The sequence below is a fragment of the Epinephelus lanceolatus genome, chromosome 20, assembly GCF_041903045.1.
Source record: "Epinephelus lanceolatus isolate andai-2023 chromosome 20, ASM4190304v1, whole genome shotgun sequence".
NCBI classification, from domain to species: Eukaryota; Metazoa; Chordata; class Actinopteri; order Perciformes; family Serranidae; genus Epinephelus; species Epinephelus lanceolatus.
Window position 1 is genome coordinate 28,965,540 of NC_135753.1, and position 23,530 is coordinate 28,989,069.

At 42.4% G+C, this 23,530-nt stretch overlaps 1 protein-coding gene across 1 annotated transcript; it reads left to right on the forward strand.

Annotated features, from left to right (window-relative positions):
* The first annotated feature begins 9,686 nt into the window (after positions 1–9,686).
* nrros (negative regulator of reactive oxygen species) lies at positions 9,687–16,326 on the forward strand. The gene is made up of 3 exons (XM_033638413.2): positions 9,687–9,918; positions 11,432–11,546; positions 14,279–16,326. Exons 2-3 carry the CDS (start codon positions 11,445–11,447, stop codon positions 16,232–16,234), a joined length of 2,058 nt encoding a protein of 685 aa, XP_033494304.1. The 5' UTR covers positions 9,687–9,918; positions 11,432–11,444; the 3' UTR covers positions 16,235–16,326.
* Positions 16,327–23,530: the final 7,204 nt, after the last annotated feature.

Sequence of the window (23,530 nt, forward strand, 5' to 3'; positions counted from 1 at the left end):
TATGGTTTGATGTTTGCCTCATGCACAGAGGTCCAATAACACCATGTGTTTCCAGCCAGAATGCTGCAAGATGATTTTAAGTAAAGCTCTGGATCACGTAGATGCTTGAACCCAAATCTAGATCTCTAAAATGTATGATTTTGAATTTATCACATGAGCTGGAGTTGTCCCTTGTCACTGATCCTGTTTGTTATATTCATGGACAGGCTCTCGAGGTGCAGCCGGGGGGGGGGGGGGGGGGGGTCTAGTTTGGGGACCTCAGAATTGCATCTGCTTTTTTGCAGATGATGTGGTTCTGTTGGCTTCATCACACCGTGACCTTCAGTCGGCACTGGGGCTGTTTGCAGCCAAGTGTGAAGAGGTCAGGACGAGAGTCAGCACCTCCAAGTCTGAGGCCATGGTTCTCTGCCGGAAAGTGGTGGATTGCCCCCTCTGGGTTGGGAGAGAGTTACTGCCCTAAGCGAAGGAATTCTTGGGGTATCTCAGGGTCTTGTTCACGAGTGAGGGTAGAATGGAGCATGAGATGGATCGGCAGTTTGGTTCGGTGTCTGCAGTGATGTGGTTGCTGCGCTGGACCATTGTGGTAAAGAGGGAGCTGAGCCAGAAGGCGAAGCTTTTGATTTACTGGTCCATCTATGTCCCAACCCTCACCTATGGTCACGTGCTCTGGGAAGTGACCAAAAGAATGAGATTGTAGATACAAGCAGCCGAGATGAGTTTCCTCCGTGGGGTGACTGGGCTCGGACATCTAGAGGGAGCTCGGAGTAGAGCCACTGCGCCTTAGCGTCGAAAGAGGTCAGTTGAGGTGGTTCAGGCATCTGATCGGGATGCCTCCTGGGCGCCTCCTGTTAGAGGTGTTTCGGGCACATCCCACTGGTAGGAGGCCCCAGGGCAGACCCAAAACATGCTGGAAGGATTGCATATCTCATCTGGCCTGGGAACACCTTGGGCTCCCCCAGGAGGAGCTGGAAAGCGTTGCTGGGGAGAGAGATGTCTGGGGTGCTTTGCTTGGCCTGCTGCCCCCACGACCTGGCCCCAGATAAGCAGATGAAAATGGATGGATGAACATGAGCTGACGTATAAATGGTTCCTCAAGCTGGAAACAGGGCTGTTTTTCTTAGTTTGGGAGATCCAGTACGTGTTATGTCACAGGAGCTATTGGTCTGTGTAGAAAGTTAAGAACGCAAAAGACACATCCAAACTACAAGAGTAACCATGCATTATATAAACTGTTATTTCTAATGAGGTGTAAATGAAGTGAACAATAACATACACAGTTCATAGTGTACTCCACATAAAGTGACTATGCATGAAAAGCAAAGCAAATCAAGGCTTTCCTTTCAGCTTTAAATAGCTGAGCTGTGTGTATTCACTATGTGAGGATCAGAGCTGTACTACTTAAAAAGAATCAGTGCTCAGCAGTCATCTCTTCCTGGATCAATAAAAGTGTAGAAATGGAAGTATATTTCAGTTATGGCTTGAAACATCAGCTATTAAGGGACACAATAAAACCACTCTGAGACTGATGGCATTTCTATTTTAGAAATTAGAGAACAGGAAGTTAAAAGGCTACACATAAGGTTTGACTCTGCAGTCATTTTGAATCAAGAGATTAATATTCTGGTCTACCACATATTAGTCTCTAAGTGTTTTCAAAGGTTCTGTGCATGATATTAACAACATTAATGAAGCAGCGGCTTTTTGCTATGTAAAGATACAGCGCAGTGAAGGCGTCCTGAGCAGAGAATGAAGTCATACTTCCTCCATGTGTTTTGTAATCTGAGTTTCTCTGTTTTTTTGTTGTGCACAGGTTTGATTGTAGTCTACTGTAAATGCGCATGGTTAGCAGCGTGGCTAAAGGAGTAGCAACTTTGGTGAGCCCCTGACATTCTGCTGGCGTCATCATGAGGTTGAAATTTTTACTTTTCAGCAAAAGATATGACAGTTGTTGGAAAGATTTCCATGACCGTTGGTACAGATGTGACCCCATGACACCACCATCAGGTCACAATGTGCCTAGTACTCTGGTTTATGACCAAATACTTCCAAAACCTCCGCCATTCCATCAGCCTCAGCTGTACTTTGTGTTAAGCACTTAATAGCAACTGTCAGCACGCTAACCAATAGATGGCGAACATGGTAAACATTATACCTGCTGAGCATCAGCATGTCATGTCACTGTGAGCATGTGCCTAAATCCAACCTCACAGAGCCGCTGGCATAGCTGTGACTCACAGTCCTGTTTATCTGGAGTAGATCACATGAGGCCAGAAACAGCAGTGAGTCACATTGAATTGAATACCAATTAGCAATGTCTAACAGCTTTGATCTGACTATCACCATTTGAATGAGTGAGTGAAAGGCCTGATTATCGCTGCCTGAACTGCTGCTGGAGGATCATGAATGCTACGACACTGTGTACAATTACAGGAAAAGGCTTCCAAAATGATAACAATATATGCCAAAAGTCAGGAACAAGACTGACTGAAAGGTTGCATCAGGACATTTCCTTTACGAAGTATGGCCTAAAAATAATCCGAATCAACACCTCTGACACCGAGGATTCAGACAACACGTTCAGCTCAGCCCTCATGTGAATGTTTTATAAAGGTAGTGCAACAGAGATTCAATGTTTTGTATATTCACATAAATCAGCTTTTTACTTTTACTGTTGTACACGCTGAACGTCTGGTACGTCTGTTCTGCGAAGAATCCCTCAGTGCACAGGAAGAGATTTCATGCAGCACTTTGTTTTGAAATGTACAGAGCCAAATCATCATGACTCACAAATGTGGATTAAATGTGCACCACCACCCACAGATGCTCAACCTTCATCAACAGGATATAAAAGGAAAAGACATCACAGAAGTGGACATACTATTCTGCAGCGGTGTGTTCTCGCAGGATTACCACCTCAATAAATGATTGATTGAATTTGTGCTGCCAATGCTGAGAGCTTGGCTGCTGTGGTATGTCTGTTTGTCCCTTTCACTTTGAATCTCCCTGAGTGTGAGCGTCTCCTGATGCAGAGCAGTCTCTCTGGTTTCCTGTCACTCTGTCCTGTTCTGACCCTGGATGTCTGTCAGCCAGACTGTCTGTCTATCAATGTCATTCGGTCCGTCGCTAAACACTTTAACTGCCTGTCTGTCACTCTTCCTCTCCTCCTGGCTGCAGTGTCTGTTGACTTGCGTACCTATCTAACAAAGTAAATGCGGAGTTTGGCACCTCTAATTACAGACACCATGGCTGGGTATTATCTGAAATTCCTGCAGTTGTTGTATTTTAATATCCATCCGTCCATCCATTTTCATCTGCTTATCCAGGCCTGGTTGTGGGGGCAGCAGGCCAAGCAAAGCACCCCAGACGTCCCTTTCCCCAGCAACACTTTCCAGCTCCTCCTGGGGGACCCCAAGGCGTTCCCAGGCCAGATAAGATATGTAATCCCTCCAGCATGTTCTGGGTCTGCCCCGGGGCCTCCTACCAGTGGGACGTACCCAGAACGCCTCTAATGAGGTGCCCAGAACGCATCCTGATCAGCTGCCTGAACCACCTCAACCTGACCCCTTTCGACAAGAAGGAGCAACGGCTCTACTCCGAGCTCCCTCCGGATGTCTGAGCTCCTCACCCTATCTCTAAGGCTGAGCCCAGCCACCCCACGGAGGAAACTCATTTCGCCTGCTTGTATCCCCGATCTCATTCTTTCGGTCATTACCCAGAGCTCATGACCATAGGTGAGGGTTGGGACATAGATGGACCAGTACATTGAAAGCTTCGCCTTCTAGCTCAGCTCCCTCTTCACCACAACGGTCTGCTGCAGTGCCCGCATCACTGCAGAGGTCGCACCATCCACTGATCCATCTCACGCTCCATTCTACCCTCATTCGTGAACAAGACCCTGAGATACTTGAACTCCTTCGCTCGAGGCAGTAACTCTCTCCCAACCCAGAAGGGACAATCCACCGTTTAATTTTTTATCTGTACTTCCATATGACAAGAACACGTCTTTTTAATACCACCCCCTGAGATGACTATGATCTCATGGGCTACACTTGCAGTCCTAGTTTTAAATGTGTAATATATCCAGTTTCCACAAGAGTGCAGTAATCCTCTTGTGCTTGCAAATATCTCAAAGCATCTTTATCTCACTTTTTACCATGAATCAAGCAGGTTTTTGTAAATCTATCATTAACCTTCAGCAGTGAAGTGAAATCTGTGGTTAAACAACAGCTTAAAATATTTAAAACAAATTATGTATGCTAGAAAGATATTAGGAAGAAGATAGAAATGATCTGCTGTGGAGACTACTGTTGAGAATACAGGTAAAGACATAGTTTTTACAGCAAAAAAATTAACTCGAGACACTGACAATCCTCAATATTCTTGTATCTTCATATTTCGCAAGTGTTAGCGTTCGCTGCTGTGGTGTTTCTTTTATACTGCAGGGTGTGAATGCCCACATCCCCCTTCACCCATGGGACTTTACACCCCAACTGCCACATCACCTCCTCAGCTTTCAAAAATAGGCTACCAATTTTCATATGGCAGCGTGTCTTAATATATACCGAAACTAACAGATAAATAGATTCCACACTTGTCACCACAAGTCCAGCATGTGAGCTGCTTTCCATCTGTCAGAGAATAAGAATAACACAAGCAACAGTGCGTGCTGAGCTGCAATTGGAAGTGAACATGATGATTTATACAGCTATATCACACGTGTGAAGTTACACCTAAAGCCACTAACAGTGACCTCGCTGGGGTAACGCTGGAGAACAGGTCACTTATACAGCTGAAATATGAAGCACTGTATCTCCACAGTGAATTTGTTTGTTATTAACAAGTCCAGAAACAACCTGAGGTGTAAGGTGAGGGATTTATGGTAATTTAGCTGCTTAAAAGGTTTTTCAATTTCATCATTCATGCAGCATGGGTGAGAATTAACAGTGTTTCTGTTTGTGCTGTGTTTCGTAGCATGTTACCACTACCTGTCACTCAGTTCTCAGGCCTTGTCTTAGTCTTTGATGTAACATTACCCATCATTGTGCCGCTCTCGCATTTGACATGAAGGTAGTAAGGCCCTGATCACACAGACAGAGTTTAAGCAGCTGGAGGTGGCTTTTTGTAATTGTTCTTAATGAGATTTAAGTTTGTGCTCGCGGTTTTTGCGTTGCTATGTGCCTTGGGTTTCTACACTCTGGGCGCCTGGCGTTTTTACTGGAGCGCTCTGAACCCCTCGAGTTCAAAAAATTTCAACTCAGAGCAGAAAAGCACTGATGATTTGAGAGGCGGTGGGTCTTCTGTGGTGGTCACGACAACAAGTTTACAGTTGGCAAACAATGGAGGAGAAACTGGTGGTAGCAGCTGCTGGATACCCAGAGCTATACGGCCCGACGATAAACAGCAGGTTGTCAAACTGCCCCTGAGTCATCCTAAAATATGCCTGGAAACATCCATCATGGATGCGAAGCTCCTGGACCAGCTGGTGGTACTCCCAGTGATCCACCCTTTTTTTTAGAGTCTCATGTACCCACACAGATCTCTGTTTCCTTGTGCTAAAAGCCTCTCACCCTCAACCAGAGCTACAGCAAGTACCCTCTGCCTCAACATTTTAGGAACTACACACTAATTACTGTGAAATAACTTAATAAACGGTAGATCGTACACAAAACTTCAAGCTTTTACTATACGCACAATTGCAGAGAAGCAGTTGTTGGGGGTAAAAATCTCGAGTCTCAGGCTCCCTCTAACAATGCTCATTGTATATTAATATTACAGTATGGAGGTGATGGGGTGGTTGCCTGGCAACAATAAAAAGGCAGTGCACCTTGTGTGTTGCAACCTGCAGTACACTTTCTGCATGCTAAATTCAGTCTTTGGACGATATGATATTTGCTGATATCACAAAGTCTGCCACATGACGATTTTAGTTCGACTCAGTTCAGAGGCCTTCGATCAATGTGAGACCGGATCAGTAAATATCCTTATTGCCTTTTTCTTGGCTGCTTCCCATCATCTGCCTGAGCTGCCAGCACTGTTTGAGTGTTTAGGAAGAACGTGTGCTTGGATAAAACCTGTGACACACATTTCAAAATAAAGGCGTATCTTAACGATGACAATATGTGTCAGCGTTTTCACTTTGCATCCATGATATCGGATCGTCGATTTATTGATCCACATTGATGTATCATTACACCCCTGGAACATACAACACTCCTGCATCAGTGTCTTACCATCTAACATCTTTTTTTAGTGCTTTCATCTTGGTTTATATTTTGAAACTCCTCACTTTCCACAAAATCAATCCATTTCCACTGTGGTGTGGTTCGACTCTTCACCTGTAATAAGATTGTTATTTCAAAAACAGTAACCTCACTTTGAAAGATCAGACCTTGAGAGAGCTGATTGGAACTGGTTTGTCCACACAATCTAATTGTTATTGGACACCCATCTAAACCCAATATTTACTGGTGAAATCATACTGGAATTATACTGTTTATACTGGACAACAAAACCAGACACCACAGCTGCTGTTTGTAGTGTGTGTATTGACTTTTGGACACCAGATGCTAAGTACAACTCTTAGACTGCATTTTCACTGCCAGCAGCTCTTCGAACTCTCTGGTAATACTACCAGGGAATTCTTGTGTGATTTAATCAAGTCATACAAATAAACTCACATCTTCAACAAAATATTAAAGGCAAAACATACTCATATGTCCCTTTAATGCATCAGTCACATTACCAAATTACCCTCAACAGTAATTCAGAGGCTCAAAATGATCAAATCTTCAATCAGAAATAAAAGAACAAGATAAAGATGAAAAGGTTACTCGCCTAGAATACTGGCCATATTTGTGATGCCTCACTGTTGAAGAAATTATTAATAGTGTGACATTAAAATGGGCAAACAGAAGTCTGGTGTGGTCATTAATCAAAATATGAGTTTATTAATACAAGCACCTGAAGAGAGGGCACCAGGGTTTGTGTCTCAGCTGGTGAGTTCAGAGTGACAATAAGAGCAAGGTCACAAGTAGCAAAAGAGAGCACATACCAGAACTGAAACTTTCTCTCACAATGTGCAACACCAAAAAAAAAAAAAAGCTCCAAAGCACGACAAGAGGTCAAAATTTCAGTCGACAGATGACATGCATGCAACAACGGTCCCCGACCAGCCACAAACCACAGACACTGAGGTCCCTGGTTGGCACGTTTGACTTGATGAACGTAGCCTCGGTGATGTCACCCATTGGTTTGTGGACTGTCATTCTAAAGCCTTGGGTTTCGCATTTTGGTCGCCTTCTTGTTTTTTTGAAGCCAGAAGTTAAAATATTTGGATGAGAGGGTGGAGCTAACCGTAATGCTAGTTGCTAGCTTACTTAGCACATGTTAGCATGTTTAGCTGTGATCAGGCCTGCGGTCAGGGGGGGTCAAAGGGTACAGATGGGCCCGGCCCAAGACAAAGGGGGGGTCAATGAAAAGGTCTTTGGCTGACCCTTAAATGACTGACTCTTATCACTGACAGTACAAGTTATATGTATTTACGTGATGAATAAATGTATTTTTTATAGTGATTTGACCACCCAACACCCCAACTCCCACGCCCACTTTTGAAAATGTTCTCCCCTACCCATCTTTCCTAACAGATGGTCTGACTGTGATAATACTTACGCTAATGCTAATTTTGGGTAGGAAAAAACAGACTTAAAACCATGCAAATAAAATGTCGCCCACTTAGAAAAACTGAACTTCCAATGTCTTGGAGGGTCTTTTGGTACAACCAAACACTGGCCAAGACTTTTTTAGGTGACCAAAACATTATAATTACATTCAATTAGCTTGAAAAAACACTGAAATACTGACAGCTACACCTGCACCTATACTCTGTGAATCTGGGGTTATTCTATGGGTGCCCGGTCTCACTTCGAAGTCGCCGAAATCTGGCGCTTGGGCAGTGACTTGCGGTGATAGAAACCAACAAAAAAGGTGTCCTGTTATAGTTTAATGATGCTTGGCGGCGTCTGGGGGAAACACGGCAGGACACAGATGAAAGTTAAGGAGGTGGAAGTCCAAGTGGGGTGCGCAGAAGGGGTGGTGGATGGGTCCCACTTTCACAGGGACCGGTGTTAGTGTCCTGTAAGATTCTAAAGCCAAACCCTGTGTTTGTTCCTAAATCTACCCACTTGTTTTTGTTGCCTAAACCCAACCACGTGTGTTTCGTCAATTCGCAGTGTTTTACCGACGTAGTGCTTTTATTTTGAAAGAGACTGTATGCAAACTGTACATTTCCAGTGAAAACAGAAGTGTATTTTGAAAGACAACAATACAATACAATGTAACAGGCAGAACTTGACACGGCGTTCCAGGATGTCAACAACCAACATACCCAGGGTACCTAACCTTGGACGTTGTATCTGGACGTGGAAATTCCATGACGAAAAGTCGATGTGACGAGGTCGGAGTGAGAATGTGTTGGCCATGGTTACATTACCTATCCATGTTTTGTACCAGGCTGTAAACAGGTTTTTTTCCCTACTATAAAGTCGGCCATTTTAACCTGGGGGTCTATGAGGATTCACTTGCTGTTGGAGCCTCGTGTTGCCATTCAAGGAACTGCAGGTTTTTGTCACTTTGGCACAGGCTTCACTTTGCAGCCCTGGAGGTTGCTGCTTGGTTAAACCCTATGGATGCCCTGAATATCTGTCTTCTGTGTGTCCTTATTTTTGAAGTTGCCACTGTTCTGCCATGGTGCTGACACCGCTGACGAGTACAAAAAGTGTGTGTGTTTAAATCTTAGTATGCAGATTTTCACATGGTGAGCCTCATGTTTGCAATACTTTACGTTTCAGAACAATTTGCTGAATATGAGCATAGAAACAGTTTATTCTTCACTTTGTATAACCAGTTGATACGTCTTGTGTGAAGAGTGTCACACCCTGACATGGGAGTCACGGATTGGAAAATCTTGTTGCCACCCAAACTTACAACAGAGTTAGAAGTGAGAGCTAAAGATGTCCTGTGTGAAAACAGGAAGGAATCACTAACAAATCAACTCTTTAAGGACGGCATCATCACTTCCTGATTCCTAATTCCCTATTCTCTCACCCATGGGTGGCTGCTGAGAAGAAACAAGTTACAAGTGGAGTTAATAAAGTCAGAGAAACAAAAGAGAGCTGGTGCAATTGGTAACTGGACTTTAAGACCCATGCAGTGTTTAGGGAGGGTACATGTTGCTTGAAGTAGCCATGCTGCAAACAAAGAAGTACTGAAAGTAAAGCATGAGAGGACTGCTCCATTACTCAGAGTATGCTGCAGTGTTATCTGTCAATCATCTTGCTCTGAGTTATACGGAGTTGTGATCCTTCAATACACTGCTTCACATTCAGACACCTGACTGTATGTGTTTATGTGTGTTTTGTAATGGCTGCTGCAGTAACAGGCCGAATATCAGGCAGGAAGGGTGTGTGCGTTGAGTGGTTTCCTCTGTTGGAGCTTGGCTGATCAGAGCAAGCCGAGTGTTAAGGGTGTGCTCTCGTTAGGTTTTTGTGGTTGCAGTTGTGCTACCAACCTTAGTTGCCTGCACAACATCACTACTGTCACCGTGTTTGTGTGACGGGGGGTAAAAAAAAAAAAAGATTAAACATGTGCTTAGCTGGCTGAGAGCTGTTGAGCCTGCACTCGCCTTCCTGTGGCCCTGGGCTTGAGAACCTCTTTCTGATTGCAGCTTGTCCATGTGACTTTGGTTTCCGTTGCTTGCCTGCTTCCGTGAATAGTAAAAAGAGGCAGCAGTGCTTCAGTCAGAGCAGAGGAAGGCAGCTGAACCTCACGCACGAGAACACACACTGCAACAGCGAGTCAACTAGCGATATGGTCAGGGGATCAACCGTCAGTGGCTTGGGAAATCCACACCTAACCACCAGAGTAAGTAAATGCACTGTGCACTAATCTAGTACTGCAGTATGCACTAACGCAACAACTGCTAAGAGACGCAAACTGCATGCTTTGCCTTTGAATTCAGACATATTTTGTCTTTGGCGTTTGAAGGAGGTATCTTATTGATCACCTGCTGTTGTGCAAACTAGAAATCCTGCGAGTGCCATGTAGGATCAGTCATAAAGAGTCTTGTTAGAGCATCAGCATGAAACAACAGTTTTCAACATATTTATCAGTGTTGCATAGAGTCATTATTAATGTTTCCAAATTTGTTGGTAGTGCAAGAAATGCTCCTTGAGTTATGGAGTTTAAATAAGTTCAAATAACAAATGTCACCTCAAGTTAATGCAGATTTTCAGTTTCAGTTTATGTGTTAAAATAACATATCACATATTCTATCATTATTATGATGGATGGATGATATGCTGTAATTCTGTGTAATCCATACACAATGTAAGCATGTTTATATTACATTATAACGCCAGTAACACTCCGAAAAATGTCTTTTCTCCAGTGGCTGACCCTTTATAAAGTTTAGAAACTATTGTCAGTAGATTGGTGAGGATACACCGTTTATTTAAACACTTAAACAACAATAAAGTGAATAAAAAGTGAGAAAATGTTATTATATAAAAAAAGATGTCGTGTGAAAAACGGTGAGGGGTTTTAATGACGCCCCCAAAACAACGCACACGTCCACTAAAATGCAAAGATTAAAATGCGTCTTCGCCAAAAGGGAACATAAGGTCATATTCAGTGTGCGTCACGCAGTGGTTTGACTTGAAATATGGGAAATTTCTTTAAAATGTCCAGCTGCTGTTCTTTGGAAAAATACCATATCATAGATTTACATCATGTTATTTAACTCCACTGCCAACTTTACTGAGCTCTATCATTGCGTAGGGTCACAACAGAAAATGCAGATTACATGTTACGGACATCAATAATGAGAGGATTATGTTCCTAAAGCATGAGAGACAAATGAACAGGACAGACATATTGGAATATTTATAAGCACTATAAGAACAATTATGACTAAAAATTAAAAAAAGACACTTAATTTCCTGCATTCAGGTGAAATTCTAAACACTGTAAATGTATTTAATTTCGTCAAAATAAAACTCCTCTGCAACTTTCATGTTCTAGATATTGAGGATGACACGTCCCCTGCATCTACAACTATGGTTTTGACATGACTGTCTACATCCGTGACCTCTATTCTGCTTTAGCACTTTAACGCCAAGCTGCTGCCTCTCTCGTCTGCTAGTCCAGTTTAGAGTGGACAGATTGATTTCCTGCCTGTTGCATGCATAAAGCACATATTTGCATTTTAAGACATCATTTCAAAATGTCATTCTACCATATTATCAGGAAATCATAATGACTATGTTTTAACCTGAGGAAGAGCGAGGCCAACGCTTGCATTCAGTACACTGAATCATCTATGGTCAGCACATGCCCATTTGGCTCAATCAGCACCCTTTTATCACCCTGTCAACAGTGAGGATGTTAAGATGCCAGTCCACAGACTCACTCCCATCCTGCTGTGCTTGTTACCCATGTTGGGAATCCTGACGCCGGGCTCGAGTCATCCACAGCACAGCCGATGCCAGCTGGTAAGACGTCTGTTTTGTCTCAGCCTTACTTATTAAAAACACATCTCGAAATAAACTGAGCTGTCAGAGGGAGTATCTGATGTAAAGGGCAAAACCGTTTCTGTTATTCTGAAGAAAACACTGCACTTTGTGGTAATCTTAAAGCATACGGAGATAACTGCCTTCTGCTAGACCAACTCACACGTATAACTTTGATAAAAAATACACTTTTGTTTTTTAAGGCACCATGACAACACTCATTTACTCTGAAGCTGCGTTCAGTGCTTATCAGATCTTCTGTAAACACGACACTGTGACTGAGATTAAAGATATTATTTTGTGGGCTCGGAAACACAAAGTGGGTTATCCATAATACATCAAAGTTGGTTCGCCACTTCATTGAATATTTGAATTATGAGTCATTTTCACGCTAAAACTATCCACTTTCTAATAAACGATATTGTCTATACAGTGGGGTTTATCGCTCACAACACAATTTCACATATACAACAGTGGATTTCTTTGTCTGTTGCAGTGGAAGAACCCTTTATTATTGACTTGCCCACCTTTTAAAAAGCCATGAACTCGGCATTTGCAAGATTTAATCAGCTCTTAATCATTTGGGTTCAGTCTGGAGGCTGATTGTTTCCCTTAAGATAACTGGTCGTAAGTGGTCAATAGCATTTCTGATGAATTAAGTAGCTAGTTAAAAAGTTTTCACAACCAGGCAATGCCAACATTTATTATTAATATATTAATCAGTAATTAGTCATTTACTAAATACTAATAAAGACAGTTTTTCCAGCTTACAAAACCTTTATAAAGAATGCTGTATTGAAAAGTGGTAGCCTGCCCTACACAATCAACCAAGAAATAGGCAAGAAAACAAAATTTGTTAGGATACGATACGATACGATACAATATGATAAGATACAATACAATATGATACGATACGATGCGATAGGAAAGTATGATATATTGACACCATAGGGAAATTTGCCTTGGACTCACGTGCTGCACAAGTATTGCTGCCTCACATAAAAGTCCAGAAGAAATGAAAAGCATACACCGTGAAAACATAAAAACACATACTATACATAACATCAGCACACAACAGAGCAGCATAAGCAAAACAAGCAACATTATTTAAAGTCTTAATTAACCAGTATCGTCTGCCCGAGGGTACATTTGTTCAACTCGCATTGTGTCCCGAAAGCCTATCAGTGTTGAGACCTAGTTGAGATTCTTTTGATGTTACTAAGAATGAGAAATAAAGGACAAAGTCATTGTTGTCATTTTGTGACCCGGAGCTTTATGACTCAATGTCAGTACTGTACTGTACCGAGAGAGAATAAAAAAAGAAGAGGGGTTGAAGAAAAGTGAGCAAAGCCATAGGACTACATGGTAGGCCTGGTAATATGTAGTCTGGGGCCGTTTAGTGGCCGTTTTGGTAAGGAACCGGAACCAGGGCAAGAGAGACAGGATCCGGAATTCGATGGATGCGCCTTTCCGTGAAAATAAAAGCACCAAGCTAATAAAAATGTGGTGAAACTTTTTAATTTAAAGAATATAACTTACAAGAAAAGCCCCAAGCCATTAAGTTAACCTTTTTCTTTTATTGTAAATCGATGGTGCACCAGAATTTAAAGTTTTACTTTGGTGAACACTTTTACTTTGGTGAATTTCGTGAATTTTGGATCCGCTCTCTAGACTGGAACCAGAATCCAGACAAAATTCAGAGTGAATGGAAACCAGGCTCTTCGCCGTTTGTGAAGAGCCTGGTGACGTGAGGCTAGGTAACATGTAGCCTATTTGGGATTTGTGTTTTGTTGAGTTGCTACTTAACAAAATTTTAAAATTCAATGTGAAAGGTAACAATTGAAGTGAAGTATTTATGCACTGCCGTGGACAATATGAAAATTAAAGAGTGCTTTCATCTCAGCTCACGCTAGTTCAGAGCACAGAACGTCTGTGTTTACCATGTTCACGTGAATCCAGCTATCAGTTTTATGCCTACTTTACTATGAACCAAGTTAGCCGTTAGCTGCCTTCCCCAGTTAGTTAGCCAGCTGCTGTTACGGGAAAATATTTGCCTCCAAAAAACACTTCTGTATTCAAAGTGAACACATCAAGAGTCTATAGCCATGCTGACAGCTCTGTGAAGCTGTGGTGCTTTGAGCTAAATGCTAACATGCTAAAATGCTCATAGTAACAATGCTAACATGCTAATGTTTAGGAGGTAATATCTACCAGTTCACCATCTTAGTTTAGCCTAATGATAATCAACACTAAAGTGTCAACTGAATCTGAGGGGAATGCCATTAGTTTAGCAGGTATTTATAAAAGTTCATAAAGGAAAGTATTGCAAACCAAAGTCATTTCAATTCATCCTCTAGGGACCTTGAGTATGTATAGCTAATTCCACTGCAATCCATCCAACCTTGATTTATTTTACTCTAGATCAAAGCGGTGGACCCACTGACCGACAGACTGACATCCCTTGAGCCATGCTGCAAGTGTGGCTATAAACTAAAAATAGGCCCATGACAAATTTCTGATGCGATACGAGAGGTTACACAGACATTCCCAAAAGAAAGCTAGCTAATAAAACACAAACAGAAGATTCAGCCTTGTGATTTTTGTGCCTGAACCTTGTATAATGTCTAAAAAGGGCAAACAATTCTCTCCCACAAAGACACATTCAATACACAAACACACAAACTTAAAAGTATGTGTTCTCCTTTTCTTCACAGATACAAAGAACGGCTCTCTGCAACAATGGCAAGCTTTCCTTTGTGCCTGCAGGACTGCCAGACAGCCTAGAGGAGCTTCAGCTCAACTACAATCACATTCAAACACTACAGAACAGCTCTCTCCGTTACCCTGCACTAACCACCCTGAGCTTAGCATGTAATAGTTTGGAGAAGTTAGAACCAAACACTTTTCAAGACTCAAAGTTGATAGAAAGCCTTAATTTAGCAAATAACAATCTTCATATTGGCTACCAAGAAACCAGCCTCGCGCTCAGGACTCTGCCCAGGCTCAGAGCTCTGGATCTCTCTGAGAATGAGCTCACTGACGAAATGGCCGCCACTCTCCTCCAAAATCTGACCTCCCTGGAGTACCTTAATCTTTCTGGAAACTTCTTGATGAGACTAGATGAGACGTCGTTCAGGGATCTTCACCAACTCAAAGAGCTCGACCTACAGAGAAACAGCATGTATGAGATCGATGGTGCCTTCGACAGCAACCCCAAGCTCCAGAGACTAAACTTGGCCTTCAACTCTCTGCTTTGCCTAATAGACTTCCACATGGCCCAGCTTGTGGTCCTCAACGCCAGCCACAACTACATTGAGTGGTTCATCTCCAGGCCAGACCTTAACGACACTTTCCAGCTAGAGACACTTGATCTATCACATAACAAACTGCTTTTCTTCCCTTTCCTGCCTAATGACAACCACTTGCGCAATCTTTACCTATCCCACAACAGCATTAGGTTTTACGAACACTTGGCAGACAATAACACATACCCGAACTCGACTACAACTGTTGAGTTCTACAATATGAAGAAGTACACAGGCAACGTGACGGCTCAGCTGTGGGACGACAGCCTTCATGGTGACATCTCCTCTTTGGAGATTTTGGATCTAAGAGGAAACCAGGTGGAGTACTTTCCTCAAGGATTCATCCAGAAAATGCCTGTCCTGTCCAGACTTCAAATGTGCACGAACTGCCTGGAAACCTTAGATCTCACATCAGAGCAGTTCCCTGGCAGCTTGTATGAGTTGGACATTAGCAACAACAGGCTGAACCAGATTGTAGCAGATAGGGGTACGCTGATCACTCTTGGTAATCTGACGTACCTTAACCTTAGCCTTAACGCTCTCGAGGAGTTACCCTTGGGATTTTTTTCCTCGTTGCCAAGCCTCAGGTCAGCGGATCTCAGTTACAACATCATTGACATTTGTCCTGCTGAGGAGGCTGAAACCAGTACAGACACTAGCTCTGGTTGCGCAGATTGGACAAACAGTGTATCTCTAACGCAGCTTTATCTTAAAGGATGCAACCTTCAAAGAATTCCATCGTCTGCATTTGCTGGGTTGTCTTTAACGCACTTGGAACTGTCCGACAACCCTGGAGTCATTGTCGATGAATCAATACAAAGTCTCAGCAGAACGTTACAGCATCTAGGTTTAGGAAACACTCACATACAAGACTTTGACTTCTCCCATTTCCAAAATTTGAAGTATTTAAACATTTCACAGAACTCTCTTGCCCACCTCCCCCCTTCACTTCTAAAACTTGAACTGAAAGTGCTGGATTTGAGGGACAACAGACTGTCCACTATTCCCTCAGGTCACGTCAACGCATTAGCCCCGAAACTGCACACTGTCTTCCTCACAGGAAATCCGTTCAACTGCTGCCAAACCGAGTGGTTCAGGACATTTGAATCAACAAAGACAATCAATATAGTCGGACAATCAGACATCGAGTGTGAGGATCTCATCCAAACGACACACAGAATAGAGCACTCTCAGTCATTTTTGTGTTTGGAGATGGGCGGGGAATCTGTACTCTGGTACATTCTGCTTTTTTTACCCATCTGTCTTTCATTCGTGGGCATTTCGGTTATTGTTCTCCTCACATTTAAGCCCTCAATAATACAAAAGTCAATCAAAAAGAAGTGCTTGAAGCCGACGTCTTACTGATACTTTATAAACCCCAAACAACTGTGTACCGTATGCTGTTGAGAAATGTAACTGAATGTATGTTGGAAATAAAGTCACTGTAAAAGTGTCAACGATGAAGTGAAGTGCGGTTAAAAACCAGACAACAATCCTGATAACCTGATGTAAAAATGTGGCTGCAGTCTTGTGGGACTTGTGTGTGAGTGTGTTAGTGTGTGTGTGAACATATGCAGAAGTAGTTCGATGCAAGCTGTTGCTATAAGCAGCAGAGGAAACATGAAATTTCCTGTTTTGCTAAGATGTGCAGCAACTGCCCAGTTCTGTATCTCAAAGAGGAGGGCTCTGAGGTTTCCTTCCCATCAGAGAAGCACAGATGCAACATAGACATCAAATTCCAGTGTGTCAGTGCTCCTGAGGAGCTGGTTTGGACCTTTCTATTGATACTTGCTCATCTATTTTGCCGTGCACTTGGCAGCAATGCAATAAAACACCGTTAAGTTCAAGCATTTTTTTACAGATATTATCAGAAACATTGCAAAGCAACAGCGTCGTCTAGCACGGAGGGGAACAGCAATGCATTTCTCTACCTTTGTGTGTATGTGGGTAGTTGCTCAGGAGTGGGAAGGCTGGTATATCAGTGTGTAGCTGTGCAGTGTGCTGGAGGCCTAACCAGAAAGTAACCAGAATACCGCTGTGGTGATGCTCAGGGTCATGGTGGTTGGAACATAAAAAGAGAAACCGGAGCGAAGCTGTGTCAAAGCCTAGAAACACTCTAATTTTTACGCATCTTTGAGGACATTAGCTTATCAGTCAGTCAGAGAGTCAAAACATGTTTTCTGGTGTTCATCTGCAGAGAAGGGAGGATCAGTTATGAGCATGTACGTGGATTCAACTCAGGGCAGCAGCTGACTAGAGATAGAGAAACAGGTCTGTGTCAAGAAATCATCATTTGCGGAAGGCGCTTTGCATCCGGTCACAGATTGTTGACCAAGAGGAATTTTATTTGATTACTCAGCTATATTAGGTCAAAAGTTAGAAGACAACTACGGGGCATTCGCACAACATGGCGGACAGACTTAACATGGTGTATAAATGCAGAGATGTGATTGCACAAGCCACAATCAGTGGTGGTCAGGGAAGCAAGCGTGACCACAGACAAACTATACACATGATAGGACCGCCCAGCTAAGTTTGTGGCGTGCACATAGCACAACAAACTTGGAAGCTTTTTTGAATTTGCAAAACAGTTCGGCTGTGGTTATTTGCTCCGTACTTGAACTACATTACCAAATATACACCACAACACTCTGAGCAAGTGATGTGGCAAAAGTGAAACAGGCTTTTTTTCTTTCAAGTAGTGGTCACAGTTTCTCACAGATAAATACACATGTGAACGGAGAAGTGAAATGTGACCTGAAATGATCAAATGAGGTTCTTTTTGGGTGCGATCTGACAGCAGGTGAGCACTGTGGTACCTTTGAGCTAGATCTATGTACAATCTAGATACAGCATATCCGGGTACATTATACCACAAGTGGTCAGGGTGACTAAATGTGTTCCTGGTTGCACTGAGCGGTGCCATGACAACCAATTCTACTGTTGATTATGAACTGTATCTTCTAAATATGATTCTGGGAAACATCTAGCGTTGGTTCACCAGGTTGAGTGTAAACCGTAGAAAAGGTGTATGTATGTATGTAATTGGTCTTATCTGTGATGTCACTGAGGCGCCATTTTGGAGGTATAGCTACAGTGACTGGTACAGTAAACAACACAAATAAGTAAGTTATCCAACCTATTAAACTGTCAATCTGGAGAAACAGAAACACAAATATCGTACTTCTTTCTTACCATATACAATTAATGTCTAAAGTTAGGTACATTACTACTACTACACTTATATGACTAATATTACAGAGGTCCACCGCTAAATTTGGTGTCATATTTTACTCAGTAGAAGTCCCATTTAATAAATCAGTGGTTAAAAAATGTGTATACTGCATTGTCAAGGCAGGCGAGCATCTGGGAAACATTACGATTATTTACTTAACATGGAGCTGAAATAATTACTGAATTATGTGAAATTTTGCAGTATGAGTTAGTGTCTGTTTTAAGTCGTAAGAAATCATAAATCATTTTCTAGAGGGAGTAGATGTTTATGGTAAGCACTCGGCTGGGTTAAACATAGCAAGGCAAACTAGAGATTGCTCCTGTAATCGTACGGGTCCATGTCATTGGTTCGACAGCCCATTGGTTCGACATCCCATTAGTCCAACTGTCCGCGGTGCTGAACGGCTCGCGGCGGGCGTATGGTGCGCCGCGACCGGCTTGAGGCGGAGCAGGCTCACGGCTTATGAGTTTGTCACTTTCTTTTTCATTTTAACCCACACCATGATCTTTTCCTGACCCTAACCAAGTGGTTTTTGTGCCTAAACCTAACCAGACCTTAAGCACAGGGCATCATGATAATTTCAGAACAGACTTCGGAACAATGAGTTTAATATGGTCGGAACAATGGGCTGTCGAACCTATGGGCAGTTCCCAATCGTACTCAGGTTCAGCCGACCAAAGCCAACTGTTTTGTTCTGTCTTTACTCGTCAGGGCAGAATAAACAAAAGACTGTGCCTTATTTTTGTTGTCAATTAACACTCTTATAAAGAAATTAACACATATTCAAAAAGAAGTAGATAGCTGTCATCTTCAATACACAATATAATTACACAAGCATCCTGAAGTTCTTACAGGCTGACAACCACCACGCTTACACTCTATAAAACAATTCAACCAACACATTCTCGCTCTGACCTCGTCACATAGCTATTGACATTTTGGTCATGGACTTTCCAAGTCCCGATACGATGTAAAAGGTACCCTAAGTGTGTTGGTTGTTGACGTTCTGGGACGCTGTGTCAAGTTCTGCCTGTTACATGCATTGTCTTCTTTCATAATACACTTCTGTTTAAACAGGAAATTCACCATTACATACAGTTTCTTTCTAAATAAACACACTGCGTCAGTACAACAATGCAAATTGATGTTTTTTTCCTGCAACAACTAACGCATGTGGTTGGGTTTGGGCAACAAAATTACGTGGTTAGGTTCAGTGCAAAAGAACAGGGTTTGACTTTAAAATCTTAAACACTGCTCTCTCTGGTGAAAGTCGGTGTTTGCTGGACCCATCCACCACCTCTCTCGCCCGCCCTACTCGGACTTTTGCTTCCTTAACTTTCGTTCTTGTCCCGCCGCATTTCCCCCTGATGCCGCAGAGCGCCGTTAAACTAAAATGGCGGCCACTGGCATATCATGCCGACGTCAAAGGGTGGCTTTTTTTCTCACTTCAGAGTGAGACTGGTTGGATTCATAGGGTTAGTAGATAACACTTAAAATAAAGACATTTTCAGTGTAAGAAAATTACATTAGTTTTAGTCAGTTGGCAACTTATTTTAAGAGGCTGATCAAGCTCAAAAACATTTTTGACATTTTTTTGGAGGATGGAATTAAAATAATAAAGTTAGGATATCTTGAATAAAATAATATTTTTATTTGTTTATTATTTTACCATAATATACTTAACATACAAACTATTAGATATACACATGCACAAAATAAAATAATAATATTAATGTATAACATAAAATTGGGATATTGAACAGAATAATGACTTTAGTTGTTGTTTAGGATGTTACATACCTTGACATGTTTCAGCGGAAACTTCCGCCTTCCTCCGAAGTGTTACTTGGTGGTGGTTGTGATGTGTCTTTATCAGCTGATCTGTCAATCAGCCGATATCAGCCTAATATGTCTGAGATAAAAGAACAACTAAAGTCATTATCAGAAACTAAAGACATAATGAACACCATTGAACTGTTGAATAGAATAGTTTGATCACTAAATATCAACACAACTTTTTTTGATAGGTATTAAGTTGATTCAACTTAATTAAGTTTTTTTTAGGTCAAGGCAAATCATAAAGGTTGTGCTAAACTATTTAAGTTTGTCCTATTTTAAAAGACTTCAGGGATTTACTCAAAAATGCCGGAGTTGAAAGTACTTATAAAGATGCATGCAAAGTTTTACCTGTATTTTTTAAGTTGAACCAGTACATAATTTTTTGAGTGTAATGCCCCCATTTTGGAGAAAAAAAAGTGTCCTCCTGCATGCTCCTGAGGTAGATAAAACATTAAGGGCCGTCTACGGTGGCCTTAAAATTAAGAAAATGTGATGCAGTGCCATATAGACTGCCATACATCCCATAGCATGTTTTCTATAGAAATCTTTCTGTGCACTAGTTCCCCACGGCATGCACCTAGTGCCCTTTTTATTTATTTTTACGCCCCTGAACCTCAAACAGCCTGAGTCCACCACTGCTAAATGTTAACATCCTCATTATGATGTTAAGCAGGTACCATATATACATTTTTAACCATCTTAATGTAGCGTGTTAGCATGCTAACATATGCTAAACACAACACACAAACTGCAGCTGAGGCTGATGGGACTATCATTAGTGTCACAGGTATTTAAATCTCCAACCGTCCCACGGGCATTGCCATTCACATAGAGCCTAGCTGCTAGCATGGCTAAAAAACTAAACAGGCCTCTCAGTAGTGACAAAATGTGTTTGACAGTGAATATGGGGTCTACCTGTTACAGTGTGAGGCACCCTCTTCAGCAAACACATCAGATAAGCAGCAGTTTATCTCCTCACTTCACTTTGTCAGAAACTTTCTGCTACATCCAGACAAACTCATTTCACACTCAGACTTTCTCTGTAGCAGTCAAAAGGAATGTGGAGCCGCCTGATGTGAAGTTGTTTACACAGCATTTTGTATCAGCATCCTCTGTAGCTGCCACATGAAAGCCTTCTTCAAGAGAGCCGAAGAGACTAAGCAAAAAAACTGACATTTTGCTATTTCTCACATCACACGGAGTGAACTGTAAGGAGGTCTGAAGTGGCAGATATCATCTTGTATTTTCTGTGCAACGCGTGAAAGAAAATATAGGACTGATGAAAGAGGAAGCGTTTTTTCTCAGGATCACTCATCTGATCTGCGAACTGGTTAAGGCTTACTTTATCTCGCCGGGCGGAGTTATTTTTAGAGAGATGAAGATGTGAAAGATTAGTCAAGTTTCGGAATTGGAGAGCTGAAAAGTTTTGCTCACAGCTGAGCTTTCATTAGGATCAATTAGCCTCAAATATTTGACTTCTCAGTCTAAGTTTAAATTTGGCATCCATGTGTATTAAATATGTTTCCTCCAACACACTTTAGGATTTGTCTGGCTGCTTTAGCTTTTAATACCACACTATATAAAATCTCTTTTGCTAAAAGGTAACACAGGCTACTGAGGTTAAAGGTTAGTGGTTGATGGGCGCGTGCTGGAAAAAGAAAATATTGTCCTGCTGATGTGCAGGAAGTCAACAGGCAGTTTGCAAAACTCCACTTCCTCTTAACCCTTCCTGCTCTTAAAACAAGGGAGGACGAGGCGCTTTGCACTGGACTTATTGTTCAGCCAGGAAGCGTTTAGTGTCAGTTAATTATGTGGCTGCTTTCAAACTGCTTAAAGTGACTAATGACAGAATGTGAGTGCAAAGAAATAATGTTTCGCTGAAGCTGTGGTCAGAGAGGAGCGCTCATTAGTGAGGTCACATAAGGCCGGTTAACTGTGCCCTTTAAATCTTCAAATGAAGAAATACTAAACTGGGTCAGCGTATTCGTATATTCTGGGGATTCGTATGTTTCTGGTTAACAGCTGCCGGCACTGCAGCGTAAAGATCCAGTGGGAGTTGTGGAGGACACTGGGGAAAGGGTCAGGAGAGAGCCTAAAATAACAGCAGGGAGGAGAGGATCTACTCCCCGCCTGAGCTCACCACATTCTCTTTGAATGTGTCAGGGTTATGAAGATGTATCAGGATTTGCATTAAAGTAAAGTGAATAAAAGAAAAAGGATTCGTCCACAAGCAGAAGAGTGAGCTTTCATTGAGAGGTGTCGTCCATATCAGAATAATTTACCCATGGACCAGTGTAGGCATGATTTCAGTTAAAGTGCTTCTATTTTCCAAGAACTGTTTTTCAACTCGTTTGACCTCTTTCACAGGAACTGTGTCACACTGCCACTGTGGCAACTCTTTAACTGTGTCAAAATCTAAAAGCGTTAGTTTTTATATCAACATTTTTTTGTAGCTCTACTACACATTTATGAAGCTTTGGCTTTACTGAGAGCTATTGAGGAGAAAATGGTTTGTTTCTGGAGACATTTATTACAAGTTTTCTGTCATTTTTTGACTGTATTTGAGTGTGTGTCAGTGTGTCCTTTCTGTGTAGCAGCTTTCAAAGGTGTTCAAGCATCACTGACAATTCAGTGGTGGAATGTACCTAAATACACTTACTCAACTACTGTACTTAATAATAATTGTGAATCAGTTTCAGCTGCTTTGGTGCAAATCAAAGTGACAGCAGGTGCAATGGAGAGGCAAAAGCAAGACAAGCCCAAAAAGGGAATGGTTTTACATGTGGTGTCCACAGACAGCTGCTCTCTCCTTATCCTTCCTGACTGATTCTTCTCTAGTGTTGTGTTCTGCTAGTGTCCTTGTCACTACTGGTAGCATGAGGCCGTACCTGCAGCCCAGTCAGGTTGCACAGGCAGTCCAGCTCCTCCAGGATGGCACATCCATACATGCAGTCACAAGAAGGTCTGCTGTGTCTCCCAGCAGTTTCAGCGTAGAGGAGATACCAGGAGACCGGCTGTTACGTGTGGAGAGCTGGACAGGGCCGTAGAAGAGCATCAACCCAGCAGCAGGACCATGTCCTCTAGTGGGACCTGTGCTCACAGCCCAGCACCGTGCAGCTTGATTGGCATTCACTGGAGAACACCAGAATTGGCAGGTCCACCATTGGCGACCCGTTCTCTTAACAGATGAGAGCAGCTTCACACTGAGCACATGTGACAGGTGTGAAAGAGTCTGGAGACACCGTGGTGAACTTTAAGCTGCCTGTGACATCATCCAGCATGACCGGTTTGGTGGTGGGTCAGTGATGTCTGGGGAGGCATATCCTTGGAGGCCCTGGGTTCCTCCTGGTGCAGGACAATACCCGGCCTCACGTGGCCAGAGTGTGTAGGCAATTCCTGGATGACGAAGGCATTGATGCCATTGACTGGTCCTCTCGTTCCCCTAACCCAAATCCAACTGAGCACCTATGGGACATTATGTATCCGTGCAACTGACGACATCAAGTACCACCAGACTGTCCAGGAGCCACAGATATCCTCCTGAGACCCTGAGTCCTCATATGAGGACATCACATTTTGGGTTAACA

What these genes read in the sequence shown, in the direction of transcription:
- nrros (XM_033638413.2), top strand. Translation starts at nt 11,445, where the DNA reads ATGCCAGTCCACAGACTCACTCCCATCCTGCTGTGCTTGTTACCCATG. An exon ending in AGCACAGCCGATGCCAGCTG is followed by an intron (nt 11,547 to 14,278) that starts GTAAGACGTCTG and finishes TTTTCTTCACAG; the next exon opens with ATACAAAGAACGGCTCTCTG.